The 24,668-nt window shown below is 35.2% G+C and overlaps 3 protein-coding genes across 3 annotated transcripts; 2 read left to right on the top strand and 1 right to left on the bottom strand.

Annotated features, from left to right (window-relative positions):
- The first annotated feature begins 2,913 nt into the window (after window positions 1-2,913).
- Window positions 2,914-10,552, top strand: LOC136806884 (uncharacterized). The gene is made up of 5 exons (XM_067063472.1): window positions 2,914-2,940; window positions 4,678-4,722; window positions 5,405-6,370; window positions 7,741-7,836; window positions 8,532-10,552. The coding sequence occupies exons 3-5, from the start codon at window positions 5,450-5,452 to the stop codon at window positions 9,030-9,032; spliced, it is 1,518 nt and encodes a 505-aa protein (XP_066919573.1). The 5' UTR covers window positions 2,914-2,940; window positions 4,678-4,722; window positions 5,405-5,449; the 3' UTR covers window positions 9,033-10,552.
- A 458-nt stretch (window positions 10,553-11,010) lies between these two features.
- On the top strand, window positions 11,011-16,406 carry LOC136806883 (uncharacterized). The gene is made up of 3 exons (XM_067063471.1): window positions 11,011-11,943; window positions 13,646-13,698; window positions 14,170-16,406. Exons 1-3 carry the CDS (start codon window positions 11,135-11,137, stop codon window positions 14,913-14,915), a joined length of 1,608 nt encoding a protein of 535 aa, XP_066919572.1. The 5' UTR covers window positions 11,011-11,134; the 3' UTR covers window positions 14,916-16,406.
- Window positions 16,407-20,312: 3,906 nt separating this feature from the next.
- LOC136806892 (uncharacterized) lies at window positions 20,313-22,488 on the bottom strand. The gene is made up of 5 exons (XM_067063483.1): window positions 22,342-22,488; window positions 21,794-21,859; window positions 21,389-21,463; window positions 20,861-21,038; window positions 20,313-20,494 (listed from the first exon to the last, which is right to left on the bottom strand). The coding sequence occupies exons 1-5, from the start codon at window positions 22,486-22,488 to the stop codon at window positions 20,313-20,315; spliced, it is 648 nt and encodes a 215-aa protein (XP_066919584.1).
- Window positions 22,489-24,668: the final 2,180 nt, after the last annotated feature.

The following is a 24,668-nucleotide window of genomic DNA, read 5'->3' as shown; positions in this document are numbered from 1 at the left end:
GACCTCGATTAGCTATCGATTATCGATTTTAATCGGTATTTAATCCATCGATTAATATGGATTATCTATCGATTTTAACGACCGTCTGGTTTAACCCGTTTTACCATAGTGGGGGGTTGACTTTTGGGTCAAATTTTTTGATTGAAAGAGGAGGGTTGAGGCTATTTGAGTATAAAAAGTGCTTAAACAGTCATAAAGTTCCAAAAAAAAATCCCCCTACTACATTTGGTTCCCTTTTTGTTTATCCTTCCCCTTACATTATTCTTATCTTTATAGTAATTGCTACTTACTGATTTTTTAGCCAAGACAATGAATAGTAGTAGGATTGTAGCAAGGATTCTAGGTTCAGACAACAGTGTATTATCTGAAAGGAATAGACTTTTTCGGAGAAACAACCGTGATAATGGTACTCCCAAAGCTAAAAAAGTCAAGATTGTGTCAAAAGATGTTTACCTTCTTGACAAAGAGACAACCACAATGCCTCGTGGGGCAGATAAATGCAGCTTGCATCAGAGGAAACAAGTTATAACAGCGTTTCAGTTAGAAGGGTATCTCACAGAGGAGGAGCTGTATGATAGACTTGAGCAATGCTTTTCAGAAGTGTTAGACTTTTCAAGTCCTGTTCCCAGGTATCTATATATACATCACTTTTTGTTACAGACTCATGTCATCAAACTTTCATTTTTACTTTGTATTCCAAGAACTGTATCAGAGGAACTCTCTTGCAAGAATTTAACCTTGCAAGAAATTGACTTCTCCAATTAGCAAACCTTTTATTTTATTGTGATTTAAAGAAATACTGCAGATATAAATAGGGCTAGGGACCCCTGGTTTTGATGGACTTTCATGGTATACGCCACTGAAATCTAGGCTGAAATCAGTGGTTGACAGATTGGCATTCTTTGAATTCAATTTGAATATCCAAAGTGATAATCACTTGTGTCAATTAATGAAGAAGATTTGAAAGAAGATTTTTTTTCAACAAATTTCATGAAAGTGGAAAACCCAAAAAAGCAAGACTCACAATATCTAATCTTTTCCAATTCTTTTCGTTGCAAATCACCCTGCACTTTTTTTATTGCTGTTCGTTCGTCTGTTACCAGCTTTTCTCGGGGATTGGCTCATTAGTTTTTGCTGATTTTTGGCACAAAGATGCAAAACAGTATTCCCCTAAATGTGACGGAGCACGATTTCCGGAAAGAATTTTTTTCGGCCGAAAATACCAGAATTATGCCGGAAAACTGGTTCTTTAGCATTTTCTCGAGATTTAGGCATAATTCGCCAAGATTTTTAAGATTTTTCTACTCAATAAATTAGTTCTCGTCAAAATAAGGCTTTTCTAAGATAATATTTTTGCAAATTGCTGTAAAAATAAGATGATTTAAAGGCAACTAGAGTGGGCGAATTTTCCAAATTTTCTGCCCCTCAGGGCGAACAATGGTCGCGCTTCGGTGACACTTCCACGCAAATGATTCACAAAATAACCGACCAGAAGAAAAAAGCTTATTTCGACCACTGCCGTTTTCGGATATATTGAACTTTCGAATTTTTCAACTCAAAGGAAATTTCTAACGTCAAAACCAAGATATCCTTTTTCGCATATCGGACAGACTGCCATGGTGGCCACACTCCTGGAAATTCCTGGAATACCCTGGGATTAATGTTTTCTCCTGAAAAGTCCTTGAAACTCCTGGGATTTCTGGATATTCAAAATCCCTGGATAATCTTTTTTCCAGAAGGTTTTGATCCCTCTTAAAAAATTTTTTTTTGCCTGCGGCGCAATACATTTATTGCCAATTCTTTACAAGCAAAATTTCTTTGATATTTTGCTCTGTGAAGGTGGGGCTACGTTTTTAAAATTCAGCAAGGGCTATTTTTCTTAGCCTCCCCCCTGAAAAATGCTGGGGGCTGGACCCCTCTGCATACTAGATATGTTTAAATATTAATTTTTCTTGTTGAGATTTGACACCTTTTTATCCTGGAAAATCCTTGATTTTTTCTGTTTTATGCTATTTTGTCCTGAAATATCCTGGAATTTTATGACCTAAAGTCCTGGAAAAAGTCAAAATTGTCCTTGAAAGTCCTTGAATTTGCAAAAAATAATTGTGTGGCCACCATGGACTGCTAGATATGAAATTATTTTTAATATCATCCCTCCAAAAATTTGTTATAAAACTTTTTCATATTCTTATAATTACATAAACAGGGGGGTCAGTACTAAAATGTAAGACATACATGAGTACTAAAAGGAATTTTGCTAAATTTTGACACCCCACCTATTGTTCGAAGTGTTATTTTAGTACACAAGCACTAAAATTATTTTGCCCTTTTACGGCTTTTGATTTACCAAAACATGGCATAGTGCGGAAGGGGGTCTGGCTTTGGCATCCCCCCCCCACCTTGAAAAATGCCTATCCCCCAAGGTTTTTGGGCTTTTCGAGTTTGGAAATTAATGCATGGTTTTGACTGCGTAACACTCAAATACCACACTAAAATTGCCTTATAAATAGGAAATGCATTGTAAATTGGGCAAATTTCCCTATTGGAAGTACAAAAGTACAGAAAAATGCACAATCCTGACCAGAAAAAGAAGATTTCATGTCAGTCCCCCCTTCGTGCTATCCCCCCCCCCTTTTGAGGAAAATTTCCAATCCCAATTAAATTGTCCTAATTTTTATAACAGAAGATGTCTAATTCAGATTACTGGGGAAGCCAAAAAGAATTTTTATTTTCATTACTTCATTGTTTTTGAAAAGTTATTTTTTTATCTGGTATAAATTTATATCATGTTTCTCTCTCGCAATTTAGGTTTGAGTATGTCAAGTACATAAGTGGGCAGCTTGTCACGCCAACATTGGGCCATAATGTGACTTACGATAGCACAACAGTGCTATCAATCTGTCGTCAGGAGATATCTATCTTCGAGCAACCCATGATCTTGTAAGTTTTTTGTATTATAGTTAGCAACATGATTGACTATTTACTCAAATAATTGTCTCTTTCGGAAACAACAAAGAGAAAAGAAAGAATTCAGCTGATGTTTATTCTCACATCTATTGAATAGTAACATTTTTGACACGTTTCTCTGATTACTCAATTAAACAGTAATTATCTCGTCAAAAATTTCAAATTGATGTAGAAAAAAACGAAATTTTACCATACCATACTACGTTTAACAAAGTTAAAGTCACCCATAGCATTTAGCTATCGACTTCATTCTTTTTTTATAAGATTCCCAAAAGATCAAACTTAAAAAGTGTCTTAGGATTTTATTTCTAACCGAGTTGTTTTTCCTCAATTTACAGATAACTGAAAAAATCACATTTAAATTTACTTTTTTATCGATATTTTTACAGAATTAAGGATTTAACGGGTTAAAATCAATCCGAAAAAAAATCCCAAGACACTTTTTTAGTTCAATCTATTGGGAAGATAGTATCGAAATTATTTTTTCAAAATTCAAAAGCTATGGGTGACTTTAACTTCTTTGAAGTAGGTAAGGTTAAAATTCTTAAGATTTTAATTATATCCTGCCCAGTTTTTTAAATTCAGCTGAAACTTTTACCATTAGAAAGAGAATATTATTGGTTTTCAGAAAATATATACTTTTGATATATAAAAATTTGTTGTTCTAAAGATATGATCAATTAAAGAGAATGTGTCAAGAAAGGTGAACACATACCTTAAGTCATTTTAAGTTACTGTTTATTATTTCCTAATGCTTTGGTATTATTTAAGCAAATAGCAATTAATAATTGCACCTAAATGAAAAATGTTTGATTCATTATCAGGTAGGTCCATATAAGTATAGCTTGTTAAGGGGGGTCTTAACCTCACTAGAAACTATTTGTTGAAAAATGCAACAGTGTGATGTCCTTCACCCAATGAAATCTTGAAAATTTTTAAGCAACCTTGCAAGCAACTTTGGACCTGGGTTTTGAAAAATGCTTAGCAACTCAGTTATTAAAAATAAATGTGTATGGAGTTGCTTTATGTGTATCTGAATTTACGCTTTTTGGACCTACCTTGGAGGTCCTATAAATCAACCGTTGTCCTGCCATTCGTTTGTTACCAGCTTTTCTTGAGATTGGCTCATTGGTTTTTTTCTGATTTTTGGCACAAAGATGCAAAATGGCAATTCACAAAATGTGATGGAGCCCGATTTCCGAAAAAAAATCATTTTCGGCCAAAAATGCCGGATGCTGGAAAAACCAGTTTTTTGCCATTTTCTTGAGATTTCATCATTTGTTTTTCCTGATTTTTTGCACAGAGATCCGTATTAGGAATGCTCAAAATATAACCCAGTCCGATTTTTGAGGAATTATTTCTTTGTTTTTAATCACATAAATAATTGTTGAAAGCAATTTCTGATATTTTCTAAAAATTGCCGGAACAGCTGGTTGCCGTGCTGGAAAAAACAGGTTTTCTTTATTTTCTCGAGTTGTACTCAATTCGTTCATGAATTTTTGCTTACGTTCGTTCGTTTTTTAGGATCTTTTCCATTAATGTCTATAATTGCTCTCATTTGTTTAACTTTCATTATCAGGTAGGTCCAATTAGCATTCAGCTTGTTTATCTGAAAATTTCTGTTGTCCACCCCCCTCAGCTACCAAATTGCTTGAAATTGATGAATATATAGGACAGGACCTTCACTGATATTTTCATTTATTTTTTTAGAAAAACATTGAAGTAGATGGTGCTAGTCCCGACAATAGTTTGGAAGTAATTTCTTGCATTATTTACAGTTTCCTTTTTTATTTGTCATTTTTCTCTCTGAGTAATTCTTAATAAAAGGCCAGAAAAGGCATCTTTTTTGAGTGTACTACGAAGCTTCAATGTTTCAATAAAAAATATTTTAAGATAAAAAAATTTTGTATGGAAATCCATCAGTGCCATTTAGATTCTCCTTTAATTTTTTAACGACCAAACTAAAAAAAAGACTATGGAACTAAAGAATTGACAGCATAACTGAAAAATGGTTGTTTCATTTCGTTGTTGAAAAAATCGACAAAAATGATGAAAAATTATTTCAAAATGGCGGCACTGATGGTTGCAAAATGGATTTTGATTCTGGTGGATTTTGATAGTGTCTGCTGATTTTCATTGGATTTTTTCATTAAATTTTTGTCCTTTTTCACACAAAAACACTATGGTTAACAATGCCCATGATAAAGCATGATTCAATTATCAATTAAACTGATTTTTGCTAGAAAAGCGGTTTTTCTTTCTCGAGCTGCATTTGACAAATTCTTCGTTAAATTTCGCACCACATCGCAGCACATTGGTGCAAAATAACAATGCCTAAAATGTGACAGCCCATTTTTCAAAAAACATTTTTTCCTGGCAGAAAATGCTGAGAAAAAGCTGGAAAATTTTTTTTTATTCCTTTTTTTTTTAATGGCAGAATGCCTTGCTGCAGCACCGAGGAACATCCTCAACACCATCAACAATGTCATTGCATGGTTCGACCACAACACCACAATTAGACCAACCACTATCTCAACGGCCAGGTGGCTCAAGATCAGCAATTTCATTGTGGGGTTCAACCACCACACCGCTATCAGACCAACCATCATCTCAACGCCCAGGTTGCTCAAGATCAACAGTGTCATTGCAGGGTTCAACCACAACACCACTATCAGACCAACGCCCAGGTTGCTCAAGATCAACAGTGTCATTGCAGGGTTCAACCACAACACCACTATCAGACCAACAACCATCTCAACAGCCTGGTTGCTCAAGATCTCAGTCACAGTTAAGGGAATTATTCCCAAATCTAACAGACTGGCAAGTGTCCGAAATATCTTCATCATATCCGGATTTGCAAGAGGCAGCAAGCTTTGCTGCTGAGATCAGTGAGAAAAATGAGAGTAAAGCTGATAAAACATTGGAAACGCTAGAAGATGTCTTCATATACTTTGAGAACAAATTTGATTCAGCAACTCAAATTCTTAGAGTTCATGACAAGGATATATATTCAGGGGTCCTGTCACTTTACAAGGACAAAAGTTTTGACCCACTGAAGAAACTTCGGGTTATCATTGAAAATGGGCCTGGCATAGACGCTGGTGGTCTTACTAGACACGCCTTTGACACAGTCTTTCTTACTCTCCGCAAATCAGGACACAGCCGTTTATTTGAGGGCAATAGGTATTCCCTTCTGCCCATTTGTACCGCATCAACTGCACTGTCACAGATTTTTGTTTTCATTGGGAAAATCATAGGGCATGCTTTGTTGCATGGCATCCGAGTGATTCAAATTCCTACAGTAGCCTACTATTACATTATTACACAAGACATCACACATTGTTTGCAGTATTTAGATGCGGATGATGTTTCATGTGAAGCAATCAAATATTACGTTGATGAGGTAGGTATGAAGCCAGGGTCAAGCTGTTACTCTAGGGTCGAACTAACTGCTTATTGCCCCCTGTATGAAGCTCTAAATCTTTGACATACAGAAGTTTTAAGGGTTCTTATCTGTTAGTTTGTTGCTGTTTTTGATATGCATCAATGTTCAATGTTCGGCCCCATAAGTAGCATGTTGGAAATCTAAATCTTTACCAAACTTTCCTCGCTAAAAATTAGTTCGTGCAGAAGAAGAACTTTTCCTCTAAAAATTAAAAAAGTTTCATTGTAAAAGCCTCAACCTTTTCGAAGATATCGAAGACAATATAAGGTACCAAGAAAACTAGAGCTTACCCAATTGGTGTGATACCTAAAAATAGCATTAGAAGTCATTGTACTGTAAGGAATTCTAACGTTATTTCGAACTGGCGTCAAAATTAACTGACGCTGGAAGAAAACTTCCGAAAAAAAGACAAAATTGTGAAAAATGACAATCCTCTATTTCAACCTTGTATCTTCCAAATATATGGAGAATGTTGAATTTTACCACAGATATCGAAAGATGAGGGGTTTGAGCTTCTATACATCTAAAAATTGACGCATTCTACCTCACTATTGAGTGTGATATTTCTCTTCAAATTTTATCACGCAAACTGGGTAAGACTACCGCCAGCTGGGTAAATCAAAAATGACTTTCAAACTGCTATAATTGAAAAACTAAATCAAACTGATTAAATGAAATAAGTGTTTTGTACTCCCTTCCTTAGTGGCTATCTAAATGTGAAAAGAAGTCCCAGTAAGATATACGGCCGATGTAAATAAACAGGAATCTTTATAAATTCACGCCAACTGGGTACCACACTCTAGCCATGCAAAAATAAAGTGATAAAAGTAATTAACAAGTATTTTATATTGACTGAAATTGTAAAAATTAACATTTAAATTTGATTTCTTTATGATAACTGGATACTGTAGGAAAATATTGACCAGCCTTGTTACCTTAATTGGATTAATTTTCGCATGGACTAAATTTAGCAAATCAGCTTTTTTTCACCTAATTTCTTTCACTTTCCTAGGGGTTTTGGCAAAAATTTCAATCAAAAAAACTTCGCGTTGACAAAATTTCGTGAAAATGGCCAAAATTCGCGAAAATTAATCCACGCCAAAATTAATCCACTTAATAAGGTACATCAATATTATCCAATCAGTTTTCTTAAAAATGATTGACAGTTGTATTACAAGGCTTAAAACAATACAATTTAGTGAGTCAGCTCAGACCCACTGATTGTGTATATAGTTGCTAAAGAAGAGCTTAGCACAATACAACTAATTTTATATATTCTCTATAATGTGTTCCAGCAGTTCGTAACTTAAAAATTTTGTTTTTCCTAGATATCCGATGCAGATGAAAGAAAACTGAAAGAGCTGGCAGAAAACGCAGAACTACTTCAATATATTGAAGAATCAGGAGAAAGATGCACTCTGACTGTAATGCTATTTTTGCTTGAATCATTTTTTTGACAATCAGCATAGAGCAACACTGGCATTATTCAGACCAGAGTTAAAAGGGGCATAATAAAATTACTAACAACTTTGCAAACAAACTGTCTGAAGCTGGGTACAAAATCAGGGTTCCCAACGGTCAGGGAAATACTTGAAAACCTGGAAAGTAGATTTTTCAATATCTTTCTTTGATCAGAAGCTACAGCCCATATAAGTGGATCCACTTTTACCCTTTTTGACAGTTTTTGCTTGTTTTTGCTCACTTCAAAGGGCTGTAACTTTTGATCCGAGAAAGAAATCTGAGCACAGATTTGGAATCAACTTTTATCTTAAATTTTCAATAAAAAACTTGACCAATTAAAATATTCAAAAAATGGGAATCTCTCTGTAAAACATTCATTCGTTTGTGCTATTTTTGCCGTGACAGCTTGATGTGTTGTGAGTATGTTTAAAGTGATTGCTCTCACATTTCCTTTCTACATTTATAAAGAAGCACACTTTTTCACTTGTGAATTCTGATCTCGTTTCTTCAGTAAACTGTGACAAAATTTTAAAGTTTTTTTTGACCAGATAGTTATTCTTTTTTAAGTCAGCAATTCATATCCTAGATTGAGACAATATCTAGGGCGTTTCAAAGCTACTCTTAATTTTTTTAAAGTAATGATCGATTTTTCTTTTAGAAAGAAACAAAGCAACTCGTGCTTCAGTCATTGATAGTATATGATGTATTAATCAAAAGACGTACCTCTTATGAGCATATTAGAAAAGGTCTGGAAATTGTTGGAGTTTTAAAAACTCTACAACTCTACAAAGACTTATGTAAACCCCTTCTAACATATGATGCCCGCTATGATGATGTAAATCCTGAGAGCATGCTGAGAAACATAACATGTAGCAGTCAAAATTTGTCACACGGGCCTTTGCTGTCAAAAGTGATCCGTAGAATGAGCAACAAAGAACTGAAGCAGTTGCTCAAATACGCAACTGCTTCAGATAATTTGAACGTATTAAAAGATCAAAACCTTTACGTCAGAGTTGTGCCAGACGCGGCTGGATTTTTTTCGTCAACATGTTCAATGGAATTGACGGTTCCTGAAGCACTTTTTGAAAATGAGGAAATGCTTTTAAATGCCTTCAAATCAGTCATTATACCTGGAGAACAAAGTTTCAATGCGTCTTGATTCATGGTTATTACCATTGACTTTTTTTTTACTTTCGTTTGTATTACTGATTTAGAAATTAATTTGTGTATAATTATAGGGGAATTAACATTTTAAATCCGTCAAGAAAAGAACGACAGTTTCAAATATACTGCAACTTTTAACACTGACATGAATTGGTGTCAATCTGAATTCCATTTTTAATAGAAAAAGTTTGACTGGACCAAAAGTTAGGGATTTTAAAATAATTTAAGTTGTTCATTCTGTCCAGAAATCTATAAAACTCTGATTGATGTCAATTCCCACATGCGTCAAAAGTCGCAGTATTTTAGGCTTAAAATTGATGTTAAACGGCAGTGAATTGTCTTAGTTGTGTTTTCTGTTTTCTACTTGTGACGTTCTGCAACATTTTGCTAAAATAAATTTAAAATGGAATCATTTATAGTGTTCTATACTTCTCTCATTTACAACCAAATGGGAGGTTTTTTAAAGGTTTTTCACCATAGCATATAACATAACTTTTGAAGTGGTCTTTTTTTTGTTCGTTTTTTTTGTTCCTTTTCCTCTTTAGATTTTTTTTAGAAGATTAGGGTTAATTGGAGACGTTAATTCCCCTCTAAGTTTTCTTGTGGGGGGCTTCTGAGGATAGAAAATACCTTTAAAAAGTGGATTAAATTTTGCAATTTTCACGAATTTTGGCCATTCTCGTGAGATTTTATCCACCCGAAATATTTGGTAACAGCTGCTTCATAAAATAAAGTCCAGGTAATATTTTTAGGAATTTCCATAAAGTATCAAAAGTAGAAAAAAAATTCATAATCTGGTAGATTTTAACTAAATTCGTTGAATATACCTTTCTGAGTGAAAAGGATTCAAAATTGCCTTTAAAATTTCTTGAAATTTAAATGAAATTTTTAAAATCCAAAACTAGCATAACAATGAATAACAAAGACATTTACAGTTGCGAATTTTATCATTGAAACCCTTTTTTGCTAAAAGAAGTCGTCACAAAATATTTAGAACTGCGCGTTTCGTGAAGGTAAGTCCACGTGAAAATCTAAATTCTTGATTTGCGAAAATTCTTTTTTCCTGAAATACAAACATACCGGTGGAAATACTTCAAATACCAGTCAAAATGTTCTGTCAAGTACTGGAATACTCTTAATTTGTCCACCCAATCAATACCTGAATACTAGTCATTTTCTGCCTCAGAAGTGCCCCTTACTAAGGTGAATATGGAGATATTATTTTTTAACTTCAAAATTTCAATTCATGGTCGAATTATGGTCATTTTAGAACTAAAACTGTTAATATTTGTTATCATTTTATGTCAATTGACAAAACTATCCTGACAGTTTTACACTTTTTCAGCTTTTTATTATGACATACTCATGTTATGTAAGCGATCATTTTAAAAGTACATATATTATGATCAGTTTTTCATTTGAATAGTAAGTCTTGTAAGTGCAGTTACGTGGAGTAAGATATGCTTTATAAAAATGTGAGTTATTGTTATAGTTTTACGACAATAATAAAAGGTATATTCTTTTATTTTCAAAAAATTCAATAAGGGTGGGTTTACAGGTTTACAGGGATTTCTTGGCTTAGGGAGAGGTAGAAGGCAAAGGATGGGGTGTAATATCCGAGGATGGGGTTGAGGACTTTCTAATTCAATTTTTATACTGTGTTTTATTCTGTTTTGGTTATAGTGATTTTGAATTATTGTTAAATCAGCTTTTCAAACTTTTGCTCTATTATATATCGTCTTTTTTTCAACAACACGGTGTGCAGGCGTATACAAAGGAAAAATATTCTGCAAGATCTATTGAAATTTTTTTACAAAATGTGATTTTAGTATAATTATAAAAAGTGAACTTACTCTGGCCTACCTGAGACCAAGTCTGGAAACGTGGAAATTATTTTTGTTTTTAAAGGGTGGGTGGGGTATGGACATTTTGGTGGTTAAAGGTAGGGTTTTTGTGAAGGGGAGGGGTTCAAGGAGTTTCTTGATTTAGGGCGCAGTTGGAGGCAAAGGGAGGGAAAGTATAGAAATATGATCTCAGAACTATCACCATACTGGCTCTTCTTTTTTTCATTATAGAAAGAAATCTAGTTATGAAATAATGGCAGCTGTAGATGACACAAGGACAGATCTTGAAATTTTTTTTAATGATTTAATTTCAATATCAAACCAATTGGAAAGAAATGATGCTCGAGCAGATGGGGCAGACAGAGCTGAATATTTAATTTTGGTTAGCTTGGATTTGCTGAGAACTCTTTGCTTGATTAAAAATCATATAGATATGAGGATTCCTGTAGCTGGCGATGTTGAAGCTGTGGGGGGTAACGAAGAGGGACAAAACAATACGGGCCTGCAAAATGATTTTAATTTACTAATTGAAAACTTTCAAACCTTAATTCAAAACTATGGAAGGAATTTCCCATTTGAAATCGATGACTTTGATGATGTATTTGTTCGTCAAAATGACAACGATGCTGGTATTGTTGATGCTGATGGCGTGAATCATCCTGTGTCAAGATCTGTTGGTAGACCCAAAATACATATAACTCAAGAGCAGTTAGAAGCTTTCGATGATCTCAATTTCACCATTACTAAATGTGCTCAATTGCTTGGCGTTAGCAGGCATACTATATTAAATCGCAGAGATGAATATGGAATGCCATCGGTGCGAAGAACGTACACTGACATTGATGATAATCAATTAGACGAGGTCATATCGGAAATACTGAGAATAACCCCAAACAGCGGAGAAAGGTACACCATTGGTGCATTACGTGAAAGAGGCCTACACGTGCAAAGAAATCGAATCCGTCAATCGATTCTCCGTCTTGATCCCATTGGACGTGAATGTAGAAGACGAAGGACTGTGTTTAGAAGGCAGTATCATGTACATGGACCTAATTCGTTATGGTATGATTTGAATTCAAATTACCCCCAGTAGCATTTTTATTAATCTATTCCCCCATTTATTCGACCTACCTGGAGGTCCTGTTTTCTGTTCGTTTGTTCGTCTATTTTTCGTCTGTCTGTCTGTTACCAGCTTTTCTTGAAATTGGCACATTATTTTTTCTGATTTTTGGCACAAAGATGCAAAAGTGCAATGCCCAAAATGTGTCGTAGCCCAATTTGCTAGATAGACTGTCCAATTTTTTGAAATACCTTAAGGGAACTAATTTTTGCGGTTCACAGTTTTGATATTTTTTGCGGGAACTTAATTTTGCGTATTTCTCACTTGAAAGAAAATTAGAGCTGTTCTGTAATTATTCAACCTTTGTTTTTCACATTTGAAAAAGTCTGTTACCGGCGTTTCTCGAGATTGGCTCATTAGCTTTTTCTGATTTTTGACACAAAGAGATACAAAATGGCAAAATGTGACGGAGCCCGATTTTCGGGAAAAAAATTTTTGTACCGGAAAAACCGTTATTTTTGGCATTTTCTCGAGATTTCATCATTTGTTTTTCTGCTTTTTTGCACAGAGATGCGTATTAGGAATGCCAGAAATATGTCCGTTTTCCGAGAAAATTTTTTTTACTACCGAAAATGCCGGAAATCGTCGTTTTCGTAGATTTTCATCAGACTTTTTCCTTACATTTCGTTGTATTTTCAGGCAAAAACATTACTAATAACAATGCCCACCATCAAACACGGTTCAATTGTCACTAAAACTGATTTTTGAAGCCGGAACTTTCTAAAAATTACTGGAGCAGCCAATTTTCGCCGGAAAAACGGTACTTGAATGTCTTGACCTGTACTTTGTTTTTTTTCATGAAATTTTGCACACTTATACAAAATGGCAATACTTTTAAATGTGATGAAGCTTGATTTTCGAAAAACTTAATTTTTCCAGCCAAAAATGCTGGAAATGTGCTGGAAAAACTGGTTTTTGGAATTTTCTAGAGATTTCATCATTAGTTTCTTCTGGTTTTTTGCACAAAGATGTGTATTAGGAATGCCCAAAACATGGTTGAGTCTGATCTTTGAGAAAAATTTTTTTTTTGGCCAAAAATATGCCGGAAATCGCCGTTTTTGTAGATTTTCATCGGACTTTTTTCTTATATTTCGTTGGTTTTTCACGCAAATACATTACTAATAACAATGCCCACCATCAAACAAGGTACAAGTGTCATTAAAACTGATTTTTGTAGCTGAAACTTTCTAAATAGCGCCAGAACAGCCGATTTTCGCCGGAAAAAGGGCATTTCTTGAATTTTTCGAGCTGTACTTAAAATTTTTTCATAAAAATTTGCACACTGATGGAAAGTGATAATGCCTAAAATGTGATGCAGCCCGATTTTCAAGAAGTATTCTTTTCCAGCCGAAAATGCTGGAAATTTGCAGGAAAAGCCTTTGCATTTCCTCGGGATTTAATCTTCTTTTTTTTTTGATTTTTTGCTCAAAGAAATTGTTTTAGCAACGTTCAAAACATGACCGAGTCCGATTTTGGAGAAAAATTTTCTATGCCGGAAATCGCCGTTTCGGCAGATTTTCATTGGACTTTTTCCACATATTTTTTTTTCACACAAAAACATTAGTGATATCGCTTTTACGTTCGTTCGTCCATTCGTTCGCTCGTTCGTACTTTCATTATCAGCATGTGGCTTGTTTTTTTTAGGCATATCGATGGACATCACAAGTTGATTAGATGGAGATTTGTGATCCATGGAGGTATGTACAATAGTTCCTTTACTATGTTATAGTATTTTATCATTACCCACCAAAAATTCATAACTAATCTTACTTCCTAGCATTCAAATTCAATCAAACTCTTAGGTAATCTCAGTATCCCATAACTTTATAGAAAAACTTTGAACATTGGGAGTGAAGATTTGCATTGTGTATTTGCAAAGAAAAGTTTTTTTTTTCCTTCCAGTTCCTTAAATTTAAAGTTCTCTTCTAATATGCTGTCAGTTGAATAACTTTTGATAGAGTTTGAAGTAAAAAGTGGTCTTTGCTCGTTGAAAAATTGATCGTGAGTGAAATATTACCATGTAAAAAATTTACTCAGTAGAAATCGAAAAGAAAATGCTTTTGGTGCTACAGTCAGGCCAGACTGAGTCGCCATAGATATGTGGTCTGGATTCTAAGAAGCCACTTGTCTTCTGTAAGTCTTACAATGTTGTTTTCTTTTTATCGTAGGTATCGACGGTTACTCAAGATGTTGTGTATTCTTGCGTTGTTCTGGGAATAATAAAAGTACAACTGTGTTAGAATATTTCATGCGTGCGGTTACCAATTGGGGCACCCCATCTCGTGTTAGATCGGACTATGGTGGCGAAAATGTATTGGTTGCAGATTACATGCTTCGAGTCCGAGGCTTAGACAGAGGTAGCTTTATAACAGGTGCTTCTGTTCATAACCAGAGGATTGAAAGACTCTGGAGGGACGTAAGAAGGGTTGTGGTTCAGCAGTTCAGCAATTTATTTTATTACATGGAAAGCATTGGTATACTTGATCCGCTGCAAGAAGCTGATCTGTTTTCTTTGCATTTTGTCTTTATTGATAGAATCAACAGATCCTGTGATGAGTTGGTTGGTCAATTGAATCATCACCCGATGCGTACCGCAAATAACCAAAGTCCAATGCAGCTATTTGTCACCCGTTGTATCGAGCTTTATGGTTCACAGTCTTCTGTTACATCCGAATTATATAACATCAATCAAGATGAGGATCGCGAGATACCTAATCCGTTGATATATGGGATAGAAAATGAGCCACGTATTAATTTGAATGACGATCATGGCAACATTGAAGTACCAGAAATACAAATACAGCTACCTGATCGTTTGATTGAAACATTATCGGACATAGATGTCCTTGCAAATGACGGAAATTTCGGAATCAATACATATGAACATGTTAAACATTTAGTCTCTGCTTTGTAAACTATTTTATCTTGAACAGCGTATAGCACTGGGTCTCCAATAAGTACTAAAGTTGGAGTCCTTCAAAATTGGCGTAAAAATGGTCAAAAACGGTCAGTGTTACTGTTCTTTCGAAGAAAGATAAGTCTTGAAACATTTTTGAATTCAGCGAAGAAAAAAGAATAGAAATAAAAAGTTAAAATTTGGCAAAGTAGTGAAAATCTTTTGAAAAATTCTTAAACCTAAAATTTACCTTTTACTCTTTTGTGCTTAATTGTAGGGGGATTACTCTCGGGTCCCTAATAAACGTACATGTACGTTTATTAATTTTGACAAAAAATTGTGGCCAATTTCAAGTGCCTACTTTTGTCTGTGATGCTAAATATCCATCTTCGACTATTGAGGCTTTATCTACTCGCTGAAAGAACGCAAAATACCCATTATTTACCCCCTAACCTCAGTGAAAAGATCATTCAATTAGGTTCTTATGCCTCCATTTTTGGCCCTGTATGTTTATTCGCTACTGTACGTTTATTAGGGACCCGAGAGTATTTTGCATTTTTTGGGAGAAAATTGCCAAGTTTTGACCATTTTTTGACCAAAAAAGTGTTCTAATTAGTAGGGGGCCATTCTTTGGGACCCGTGACAACAATTTCCGGAGTGGATTTTTTTTTGGCTCATTCGAAAGAAGGATGTATTTAGAAACTTTTTTGAGAGGGAGTAAATTAATTAGGTCCAGGAATTTTTTTATGGGGAAAAGACTGACGTCACAAGCAAAAACCCTTGGGACCCGAAATTTGACGAAATTTCAAAGTCGCTAAAATACAAAACCACTTATACCATTGGAAAGCTCTCGAAAAACGATATAGAGGACTTAAGCGGTTATGGTCGATTTCCCAACCTAACTCGATAAAATTAACGTCAAACATTGAGAAAACGTCACTTTAGCACAGTTTTTCTCGAGTTACGTTGAGAAATCGACCATATCCGCTTAAAAGTCCTCTATACCGTTTTTCGAGAGCTTTCCAATGGTATAAGTGGTTTTGTGTTTTAGCGACTTTGAAATTTCGTCAAATTTCGGGCCCCAAGGGTTTTTGCTTGTGACGTCAGTCTTTTCCCCATAAAAAAAATTCCTGGACCTAATTAATTTACTCCCTCTCAAAAAAGTTTCTAAATACATCCTTCTTTCGAATGAGCAAAAAAAATTCCACTCCGGATATTGTTGTCACGGGTCCTAAAGAATGGCCCCCTACTAAATTGAAATAATATAGAAAACTCAACGGTTTTGAAACACATTCGGTAAGAGCAACACTTTAAGCCATTGATTACCCCTCCTACTACCCTAGAAAAAAATTTGTTTGACCTCCCCCCCCCCCATTTAATTACACCCCCTACAATTAAGCACAAAAGAGTAGTGAGGTATTACTTTTATTATTATTCTTCCAAAAGTAATGTATCAAAATGTGTGGACTTTTTTAAAACAGAGTTTGAAATATATTATTCTGTTTTCAAGGGGGCTCTGTACGGTGTTAACATGATGGAAGTGATTTTGTTCTTTTCCACCTCCATAGTAAACAGCACTTATTACTTCATTAGCGTTTTCCCTATATCAAAACACATTGTTTTTCTCATACTTATTTATGTGTGTCTCATCTTGTCTGAAAATACTTTCCCATAGTTGAATTTTAGACTGCAGTTACATATAAATCTTTTTGACTTAAACTTAATATAAATTTCAATATCTATCTTTTCAGGTCCTAATAAAAAAATAAAATCAATTAAGTAACTGAAATGTCACATGCTTTGGAGATGTTCATGTATGATCAATTTCTTTTGGGAATTTTGGAATTTATGGATATCCTACACCAGTTTTGGTATCCTACACCATCTTTGTATTGAAAACGATTATGTGTGTCAAATGCACCTACCTTTTTCATGGCAGCTATATTTTTCAACTTGGAGGCATATAATTATAGACTGAGTGAGATCAATAGAATTATTTTCAATTTTGGTTTAACTAATTTAACTGATATTATGGTGTTTGTCATGACCACAGCTTTTGTTTTAAACAATGGTCAACAATTTGGGATTGAAAGTATGTTTATCCAGCCATATAGATCGAATCAACTTGAGTGGCAGTGGATTATGGTAGATCATAATGATTGTGTAATGGAGTAATTTTCCTCCGTTTAATGTGTGTAATCTAGAAGTCCAAGTGCAGGCCTGGTAAGTAGCAACCTTTTAAAGATTCCGATAAAAAGCTATTATCATTATATCAGCACTGTCTTTTTTTCACGGACAAGAATTTTGTGGTGTCATTTTGTTTGTGCAAGAGGTTTTAACCTGCTAGATGTTTTTAAAACAGCAACAGCCCTCGTGCCGTACCTCCTTTTCATATTATAATATGCTTATTTTGATTTTACTAGTACTGTTATTGTGTTAACCATGAAACATAGCTGGTCTCCTCTTTGAGCAAGTACTGTCTCTTTTCTCATTTTAGGTAATAGTGCGAAATATGATGTTTTACGCACGTCTAAGAAAATGGAACGTGTCGGTTTCGTAGCGAGCACAGTTGACATTGGATCGGTATGTTTTTGCACAGCTTAAGTATTATTATTAACTGATAATGATAAAGTTTTTGTCATAAAGTGCAGTTTGTAGTTTGAACTAACCAAATCTTTTTAAATCGAATGAATAGTACTACTATTATTTTCATAATAAATGTTTCATTGATTAGAACTAAAAATGTCTCAAAAAAGAGCTAAAGGTTAATATTGGCTGTCTGCTGTATCCAATATCAAAATTATTTCAACAATCTAGAAGCATTGACTTAAAAATATTCACTAGCATTGAATTTGCCTGCTTCGTGATAATCAGCTACTTTTATTATTTGGTACTACCAGAGTTAAGGGTAAATCCGCAAACTGATACATGATACAGTTTTCTCTACCACCGACTGCGGAAAGGTTCACCAGCTTTTGGAATGTTTGTTTTCCTCGTAATCTTTATAATACGGAAAAGTGTAGTTTATTTTTTCTTGATTGGCTAACCAATGGCTCAAATTTCAATGCAATTGACAGGTCCACTCTGAAAATTTGGCTTTCTCTACCACCGACTGCGGAAAGGTTCACCAGCTTTTGGAATGTTTGTTGGACCTACCTGGAGGTCCTATAAATTAACCTTTGTCTGTCCGTTCGTCCGTCCGTCTGTTACCAGCTTTTCTCGAGATTGGCTCATTAGTTTTTTCTGATTTTTGGCACAATGATGCAAAATGGTAATGCCCAAAATGTGACGGAGCCCGATTTTCGAAAAAAAATCATTTCCGGTCTAAAATGCCGGAAATGTGCCGGAAAACCGGTTTTTTGGCATTTTCTCGAGATTTCATCATTAGTTTTTTCTAATTTTTTGCACACAGATGCGTATTAGCAATGCCCAAAACATGGCCGAGTCCGATTTTTGAGAAAAAATCTTTTCCGGTCGAAAATGCCGGAAATATGCCGGAAATCGCGTTTTTTTTAGATTTTCATCGGACTTTTTCCTTAAATTTCGTTGTTTTTTGACACAAAAACATTACTAATAACAATGCCCACCATAAAGCATGGTTTAAATGTCAATAAAACTGATTTTTAGAGCCGGAACTGTCTAAAAATCGCCGGAACAGCCGATTTTAGCCGGGAAAACGGTATTTCTTGAATTTCTCGAGCTGTACTTTATATTTTTTAATGAAATTTTGCACACTGATGTAAAATGTCAATACCTAAATTGTGACGGAGCCCGATTTTTGATAAACATTTTTTTCCGGCCGAAAATGCCGGAAATATCCCGGAAAAACCGGTTTTTTGGCATTTTCTCGAGATTTCTTCATTAGTTTTTTCTGATTTTTTGCACAAAGATGCGTATAAACAATGCCCAAACAATGACCGAGTCCAAATTTTGAGAAAAAATCTTTTCCGGCTGAAAATGCCGGAAATATGCCGGAAATCGCCGTTTTTGCACTGAAAGTTTGGCTTTCTCTACCACCGACTGCGGAAAGGTTCACCAGCTTTTGGAATGTTTGTTTTCCTCGTAATCTTTATAATACGGAAAAGTGTAGTTTATTTTTTCTTGATTGGCTAACCAATGGCTCAAATTTCAATGCAATTGACAGGTCCACTCTGAAAATTTGGCTTTTCCATACTCCTCCATTGAGAATTCCGCGTCGTTGATTTCGACATCATCGAAGACTGCATCAATTTGTTCTTCCGGATCTTCAACAGCAAGCTGTTTACCCAGTACGCCCTGGATATGACGGGTTCAATTTCCTGGCCTCCTCATACTGATAAGTATCATATAGGTTTTGCTAGCCTACCATTTTTCCCCTGAGATCGTAGTTTTCGACTTCCTGGTATGTTCGGTAGAGATTCTGTAAAAATCGATCCCAAGTACCTCAACAAACTTCTCATATCTAATATTGTTACTGTCGCCAGCAAGTGGTTGATATTTTGAAATTGTTTATATTTGCTGGAGATTTGCATCCGATGAGAATTGTTTCCAATGAATCACGTTTTATTTTTGGTCGTGTTTAGGACAGTCTTATTAAACTGAGTGGATAGTTGGAGAATAGATAGCTGAAGATGTAGTTTTCAAATTCCACTCAATTCGCACCGAAACAATCTGGAGAATATGCTTTTGTGCGGTATCTTGATAAAACTCTGGGAACATGAATTTGCAATTAATCTTTGTAGGAAGTTGTACTGAGATACTGTTTTAGAATATGGAGTTTCCTCGTAAATTTTTGCATCAAGCATGTAGCAAGTTCTTTCTTGCCGAATTCTGTGTAGGTTCAATTGTAGAATTCCTGACAGCTCCTTGCCCTGTTTCAAGCTGATTGATTCGTCCTTTTTGTCGATCAAAATTAGTTCGCAAGTGTTTGTCGTTTTTCTGTGTCCGAGGATTTATTTTCCATTTTACTAGGCGGTCTGGCTGTTGCTATAGCTTTAATTTCAACTCTTTGTTCTCCTCTTGGACCATTTGCATACCTCATCAATCTCATTAGGGTAAAACGATTCGTTACCCCTGGTCAAAATACCTGAAAAGATCTTACAAGGCCTTTCAAGTTCTTATGTCAAGAACTTTCCAATAATCTTACAAGAAATTACAAACTCTCTTACAAGATCGTGCAAGTAATTACAAGACAATGTAAGAACATGCACGTCTAATATTTATAGAACAAACTACGTTCTTGCAAGTTTTCAATAAGATCTTGTCGGAAAAACTGTAAGATTTTCACATTTTCTTAGAATCTTTTTTGCCAAAAAGTTCAAATTAGTTTTAGGAAGAATCTAATATTCCAAAGGATGAGTCCACGGATGAGTCCAAGATTTTAGTAAGATTTAGAAGGTCTTTTGTAAACTTGTAAAACATAAGAAAAATACAAAGTTAATCAAAATCATTTTCATTATCTTTTCCTGTTTCATCATCATCAATGTCTGGTCCACCGTTTGCTGCATTGTTTCTCCTCCGCTCCTTCGCCCTTAAATCCCTCCCGGCCTGGTTTATGCTTTCCCTACACTGCCGCCAAGTCCGTTCGTACTCTTTGCCGTAATGATGTTTTATAAGTCCTGAACAAAAAATTGAAATGAATGTTAATTTAAAACACAGAAGCAAAGAGAAATTTTTTCTTAAGATTTCTTGTTTAATCTTAACGACAAACAGACAGACAGACCTCTTAGTTTATTCGAACTGGCATTCTGGAACAAATCTATGACATTTTTGAATATTTCAAAATCTGTCAAAATCCAAATTCTTTTCAGCAAAAGAGACAAACTTCAATCCGGTTTCAAGTTTCAAAAATAGTTTGAAAAATATTTTTTCTCTCTTTGTGTTTATTTCAAATACTTATGACGGGCTAAGTTTCATTAAACACCTTTAACTCAGTGTATCAGTAAAGATGAGGAAAGCCTCTTATGTGGTAAAAATGGACTTACTTTTAAGAAGTGCTAATCTTTCCCCGTCCATCTCTGTTGCTTGACAATTTGATTTGGCAGGCTCGATAATTCCCTTCATTCGTTCTTCTGGTGTCCATAAAATTTTAGCTATCTTAATCGCCAATTTCGTCGCCTTCCTTGTCCTCGGCACGTCAAGTAAACATTGATCATCGTACATCTAAACAAAAAATTATAATTATAACTCACCTTTCTGCTTGCAATTTGACGTCATAATGCCGCAGAAATTTTCACACCCCTTCTAAATCGAATCTACTAATGTTGGGTGTCATCTGTGCAAAGCTTGGTAGACTATTCATAATTTCAACAATTCGACCCTTAGCGACTCTACTACGATAAAGTAAATCTTCGAAAAATATGTACCTGGTTCAGAAAAAAATAGCAAAACCCCATAAATAAACTTAAAGCGTGCTTTTGTGATGTTCTACCCAAAATTACATCACGCACTTGTCTAAATACCTTATACTAGAACTCAAGACGTCAAGGAATTATGTAATGAAAATTACTTACAAAATCTGCTCTGTCAACTGTGTCATTTGATGCGGATGAAGCAGAACTTGATGCTTGTTGTTCCGTTGATGACAGCTGAAATAGCCAAAAAAATATTCAATATATTTTACTGATTTAATAAAGCCTGAACATATTTTCCTCCATCTGAGATTTTCTTATATGCATTTAATTTTACCCCTCTCCCTCTTTGGCATTTTTGCCAAACGCCTTTTTTAGAATGGGGTACTGGGCTCCAGGTCTGAACTCCTGCACTTTCTCTTTCAAATTTAATTTCGCTTATGCAATAAAGCAAGTAAATTAAGATAAGATTTTTTCTTTTAAGCATGCATGATTTTTATAGGTTTATTTTCTATTTAAATGTAAAAGGAAAATATACAGAAGACTAATTATTTTGCAGTTGCCTACCAGGATTCTTTCAAGTAGCGCATTCGTCTTTTTTGTTTCTGCCAAAACTTCCCCAAGGACTTTAGCCTAAAAATCGAAAAAATCGTAAGCATGTGTAAAAAAAAAATCAATTGAGATTGGGCTTTTCCAGAAAAAAATCGTGCACCCCCTGTTGAGGAGGTCCATTTCCGTTCCAAGGGGGTAAGGTTTGAAATGCAGTGGAATTCCATAAGGGTAGACGAAAATCCGTCAAAAATAAGCGGAATTCCAAGGGGGTAATGATTGAAAATTTGTGAAAATTCGGTATTCCAGAGGGGTATGATCCTAAAATTGCCTGGAATTCCAAGGGGGTAGATCACAAAAGGTTGGACCTCCTCAACAGGGGGTGCACGGTTTTTTTCTGGAAAAGCCCATTGACATCTAAATTTCAGGGCGATTCTCTAACTGCAAAAGGCCATATTTAGAAACAAAAGGTCTGTCACTTTGCATGTACCAGTATATCAAAATTCTCATGGTATGAATTTAATAAACCTTGCTAATAAACAATTCAACGATATAAATAAACTAACCATATCAGCATTGCCGGATCTCAGAGGGGGTGGTCTACGTCCGTTATTTGAAAATCCTGGGCTTGATGTGTGAACAAAATCGACTCCAGCAGACGCTGAAGCCCCAGGTAGAGTGGGTAGTGAGGGTAGTGGTGGTTGCTGAACCATTTGTCTGCAAGCTTTTGGCTGTTTTTCTTGTGATTCATCTATGAAAAACGAAAGATTGATTTCCGACAATATATTAATTGTCAGGCAACAGAAGTTGGGAAGAGAGTGCAAAATTTTCAAACTGTAATAGCCAAAGAAATGGTTTGCAAATAAACTATTAAAAGGGAGAGGCTTATACAAGATTTTAAGCAAAAGAAAAATGGCACGCTTAGGGGAATAATGATATCCTTTACACGATAGATATTTGTTTGGATAAAAAACGAATTAAAAGAATTAGCCCTGCTAGGAAAAAAACTTATTAAACTGTGGGAGGGGGTTTGAATAAATATGTCCTGGGTGGAAAATGTTCAAAAAATCAATTAGCGGGGGACACTTATTAGGTACCCGAGAGTACCCAGGTAAAAGAATTATGATTAAAAAAAATGAACTAAAAAGATAATACTTACAATTTGGAGAACCTGGTGAATCTGGAATCCTTTCATCCAAAATCGAGTTACCTAGGTTTATGAAATAAATTTTAAATCAAATGTTATAAAACATTCAATAGGAGGATATGGTCCAATGAAGTAGAAGCCAAAGGCTAGAATCAAATTTCTTTGGTAGGATTTGAAGCCAACAAATCCTACCAAAGTTGCACGGCCTTGCGTCAAATCTTTGTATATGTAAGCACGCTAATGCAACGAATGGAAAAAAAACACACATATTGGCTTAAAAATCACCCGCCGTTTTTGCAGCACTGCAAACAAAAATTATAATTACAACTCACCATCTATTGTTGTCTCGTCATTGTCTTTTCGTATCTCTCTTTCCAATTCTAGTTCCTTTTCTTCACATTCTCTCCTTGTCCCTGGAAGATAAAATGATAATCAATCACTATCGCTCACTACCTAAGCAAGGGAAGAAACATAAAAAATCTCTGAGCTAGTCCGGACTCGTACTAACTTTTCCTATTATCTCAAAAAGCTCATGAGTAAAAATCAGGATGGTGCATAATGTCCTCCTTGGTTGGTTCCCCATACTAAAATTCTAAATTTTTCTCCAGTTACCCCTCTCTTTTTTCTCCCCCAGCTATTTGACGATTTAGTGGTTCCCCCGTTTGGTTAATATAAAAATGCGTTAAATATAGAGATTTTGGAAAGCTTGAAAATTGAAACTGCTTGAAAAGTGAAGTTATATTAGAAACATTAGTAAAGTAAGTTCCAATCTAGCCCTATCTTTTGTTGCTCTACATCTATGTATCTCCCAGAAATAAGAGCATGTGACAGCTGAGTTAGAAAACATATACATCGTTCTAAATGAAAACCCATAAGAGAAATGAATGAACCTTTGATAAATAAACATACCAATGAACTTGACCACACAGGAATATGGCACACCCTTATCTTTCACTGTTATGTTTTCACCGATTTTGACCCCTCCTTCTAATCTTCTTTTTGACGAATCTCCAGACATTATGCTATAATTGCTGGTTTGTGGAAAATACACAAGAATCCTCAATCCATCTAATGAAATAAAATGTTAAAAATATCATTAAGAAATGCACCGTTAAAGAAGATGTAAGGAGGTGTGATACCTACCCTTCAAAACTATGGAACTGATTTAATAGGCCATCATACATAGTGCGGAAAGGGGTCTGATCCCCCTTCTTGGCACCCCCTATTTTTCCAAGGGTTTTGGGCTAGATTTTTGAAAATATATAGTGTATAGTGCGATCCGATAATCCCCTTCTTGCTGCTACCCTCTTTTAAAAATCATTTCCCTTTTTCTCTCCATTTGTTTGTTTATGGTAAAAAGGGAAGGAAAACAGCAAAGAAAAATAAAGTCTGTCAAATATAATTTACTTTTTAGTGAAAGTAAACTAACAGTGCTGGAAAATAATCTAAAATATATGTAAGCCCCCCTTCTTAAACGATCCCCCTTTTCCTTGCTATCCGTCCCACTTTTTAATGAAAATTTCTGACCCCCCCCCCTTCTTCATTTTTCTGGAAGGTGTCATCCCCCCTTAGGAAAGGGGGATTCGAACTATGTCATAGTGTCCTAGTGGGTTGGCCCCTGCTTTGCATTTTTCAAAAACTCTGTTTGCCCCCCCCCCATTTTAAATCTCACGTAAAACCTTTTTGCTGTGCCCCTTTTCAAAAAAAAATTGGAGGCCTTGAAGTCTCCAATGTCATGCGTTTTTT

This window comes from Clytia hemisphaerica, unplaced genomic scaffold (genome assembly GCF_902728285.1).
Source record: "Clytia hemisphaerica strain Z4C2 unplaced genomic scaffold, Clytia hemisphaerica genome assembly, whole genome shotgun sequence".
NCBI classification, from domain to species: Eukaryota; Metazoa; Cnidaria; class Hydrozoa; order Leptothecata; family Clytiidae; genus Clytia; species Clytia hemisphaerica.
This window is presented reverse-complemented; position numbering and strand designations above follow the sequence as displayed.

Excerpts from the sequence above, each read along its gene's own strand:
- LOC136806884 (XM_067063472.1), top strand. The coding sequence starts at position 5,450 with ATGTCATTGCATGGTTCGACCACAACACCACAATTAGACCAACCACTA. Across the intron at positions 6,371-7,740 it reads TCAAATATTACGTTGATGAG|ATATCCGATGCAGATGAAAG; the intron begins GTAGGTATGAAG and ends TGTTTTTCCTAG. Across the intron at positions 7,837-8,531 it reads GAGAAAGATGCACTCTGACT|AAAGAAACAAAGCAACTCGT; the intron begins GTAATGCTATTT and ends TTTTTCTTTTAG.
- LOC136806883 (XM_067063471.1), top strand. The coding sequence starts at position 11,135 with ATGGCAGCTGTAGATGACACAAGGACAGATCTTGAAATTTTTTTTAAT. Across the intron at positions 11,944-13,645 it reads CATGGACCTAATTCGTTATG|GCATATCGATGGACATCACA; the intron begins GTATGATTTGAA and ends TGTTTTTTTTAG. Across the intron at positions 13,699-14,169 it reads GAGATTTGTGATCCATGGAG|GTATCGACGGTTACTCAAGA; the intron begins GTATGTACAATA and ends TTTTTATCGTAG.
- LOC136806892 (XM_067063483.1), bottom strand. The coding sequence starts at position 22,488 with ATGGTTCAGCAACCACCACTACCCTCACTACCCACTCTACCTGGGGCT. Across the intron at positions 21,860-22,341 it reads GATCCGGCAATGCTGATATG|GCTAAAGTCCTTGGGGAAGT; the intron begins GTTAGTTTATTT and ends TTCGATTTTTAG. Across the intron at positions 21,464-21,793 it reads CGCTACTTGAAAGAATCCTG|CTGTCATCAACGGAACAACA; the intron begins GTAGGCAACTGC and ends TGGCTATTTCAG.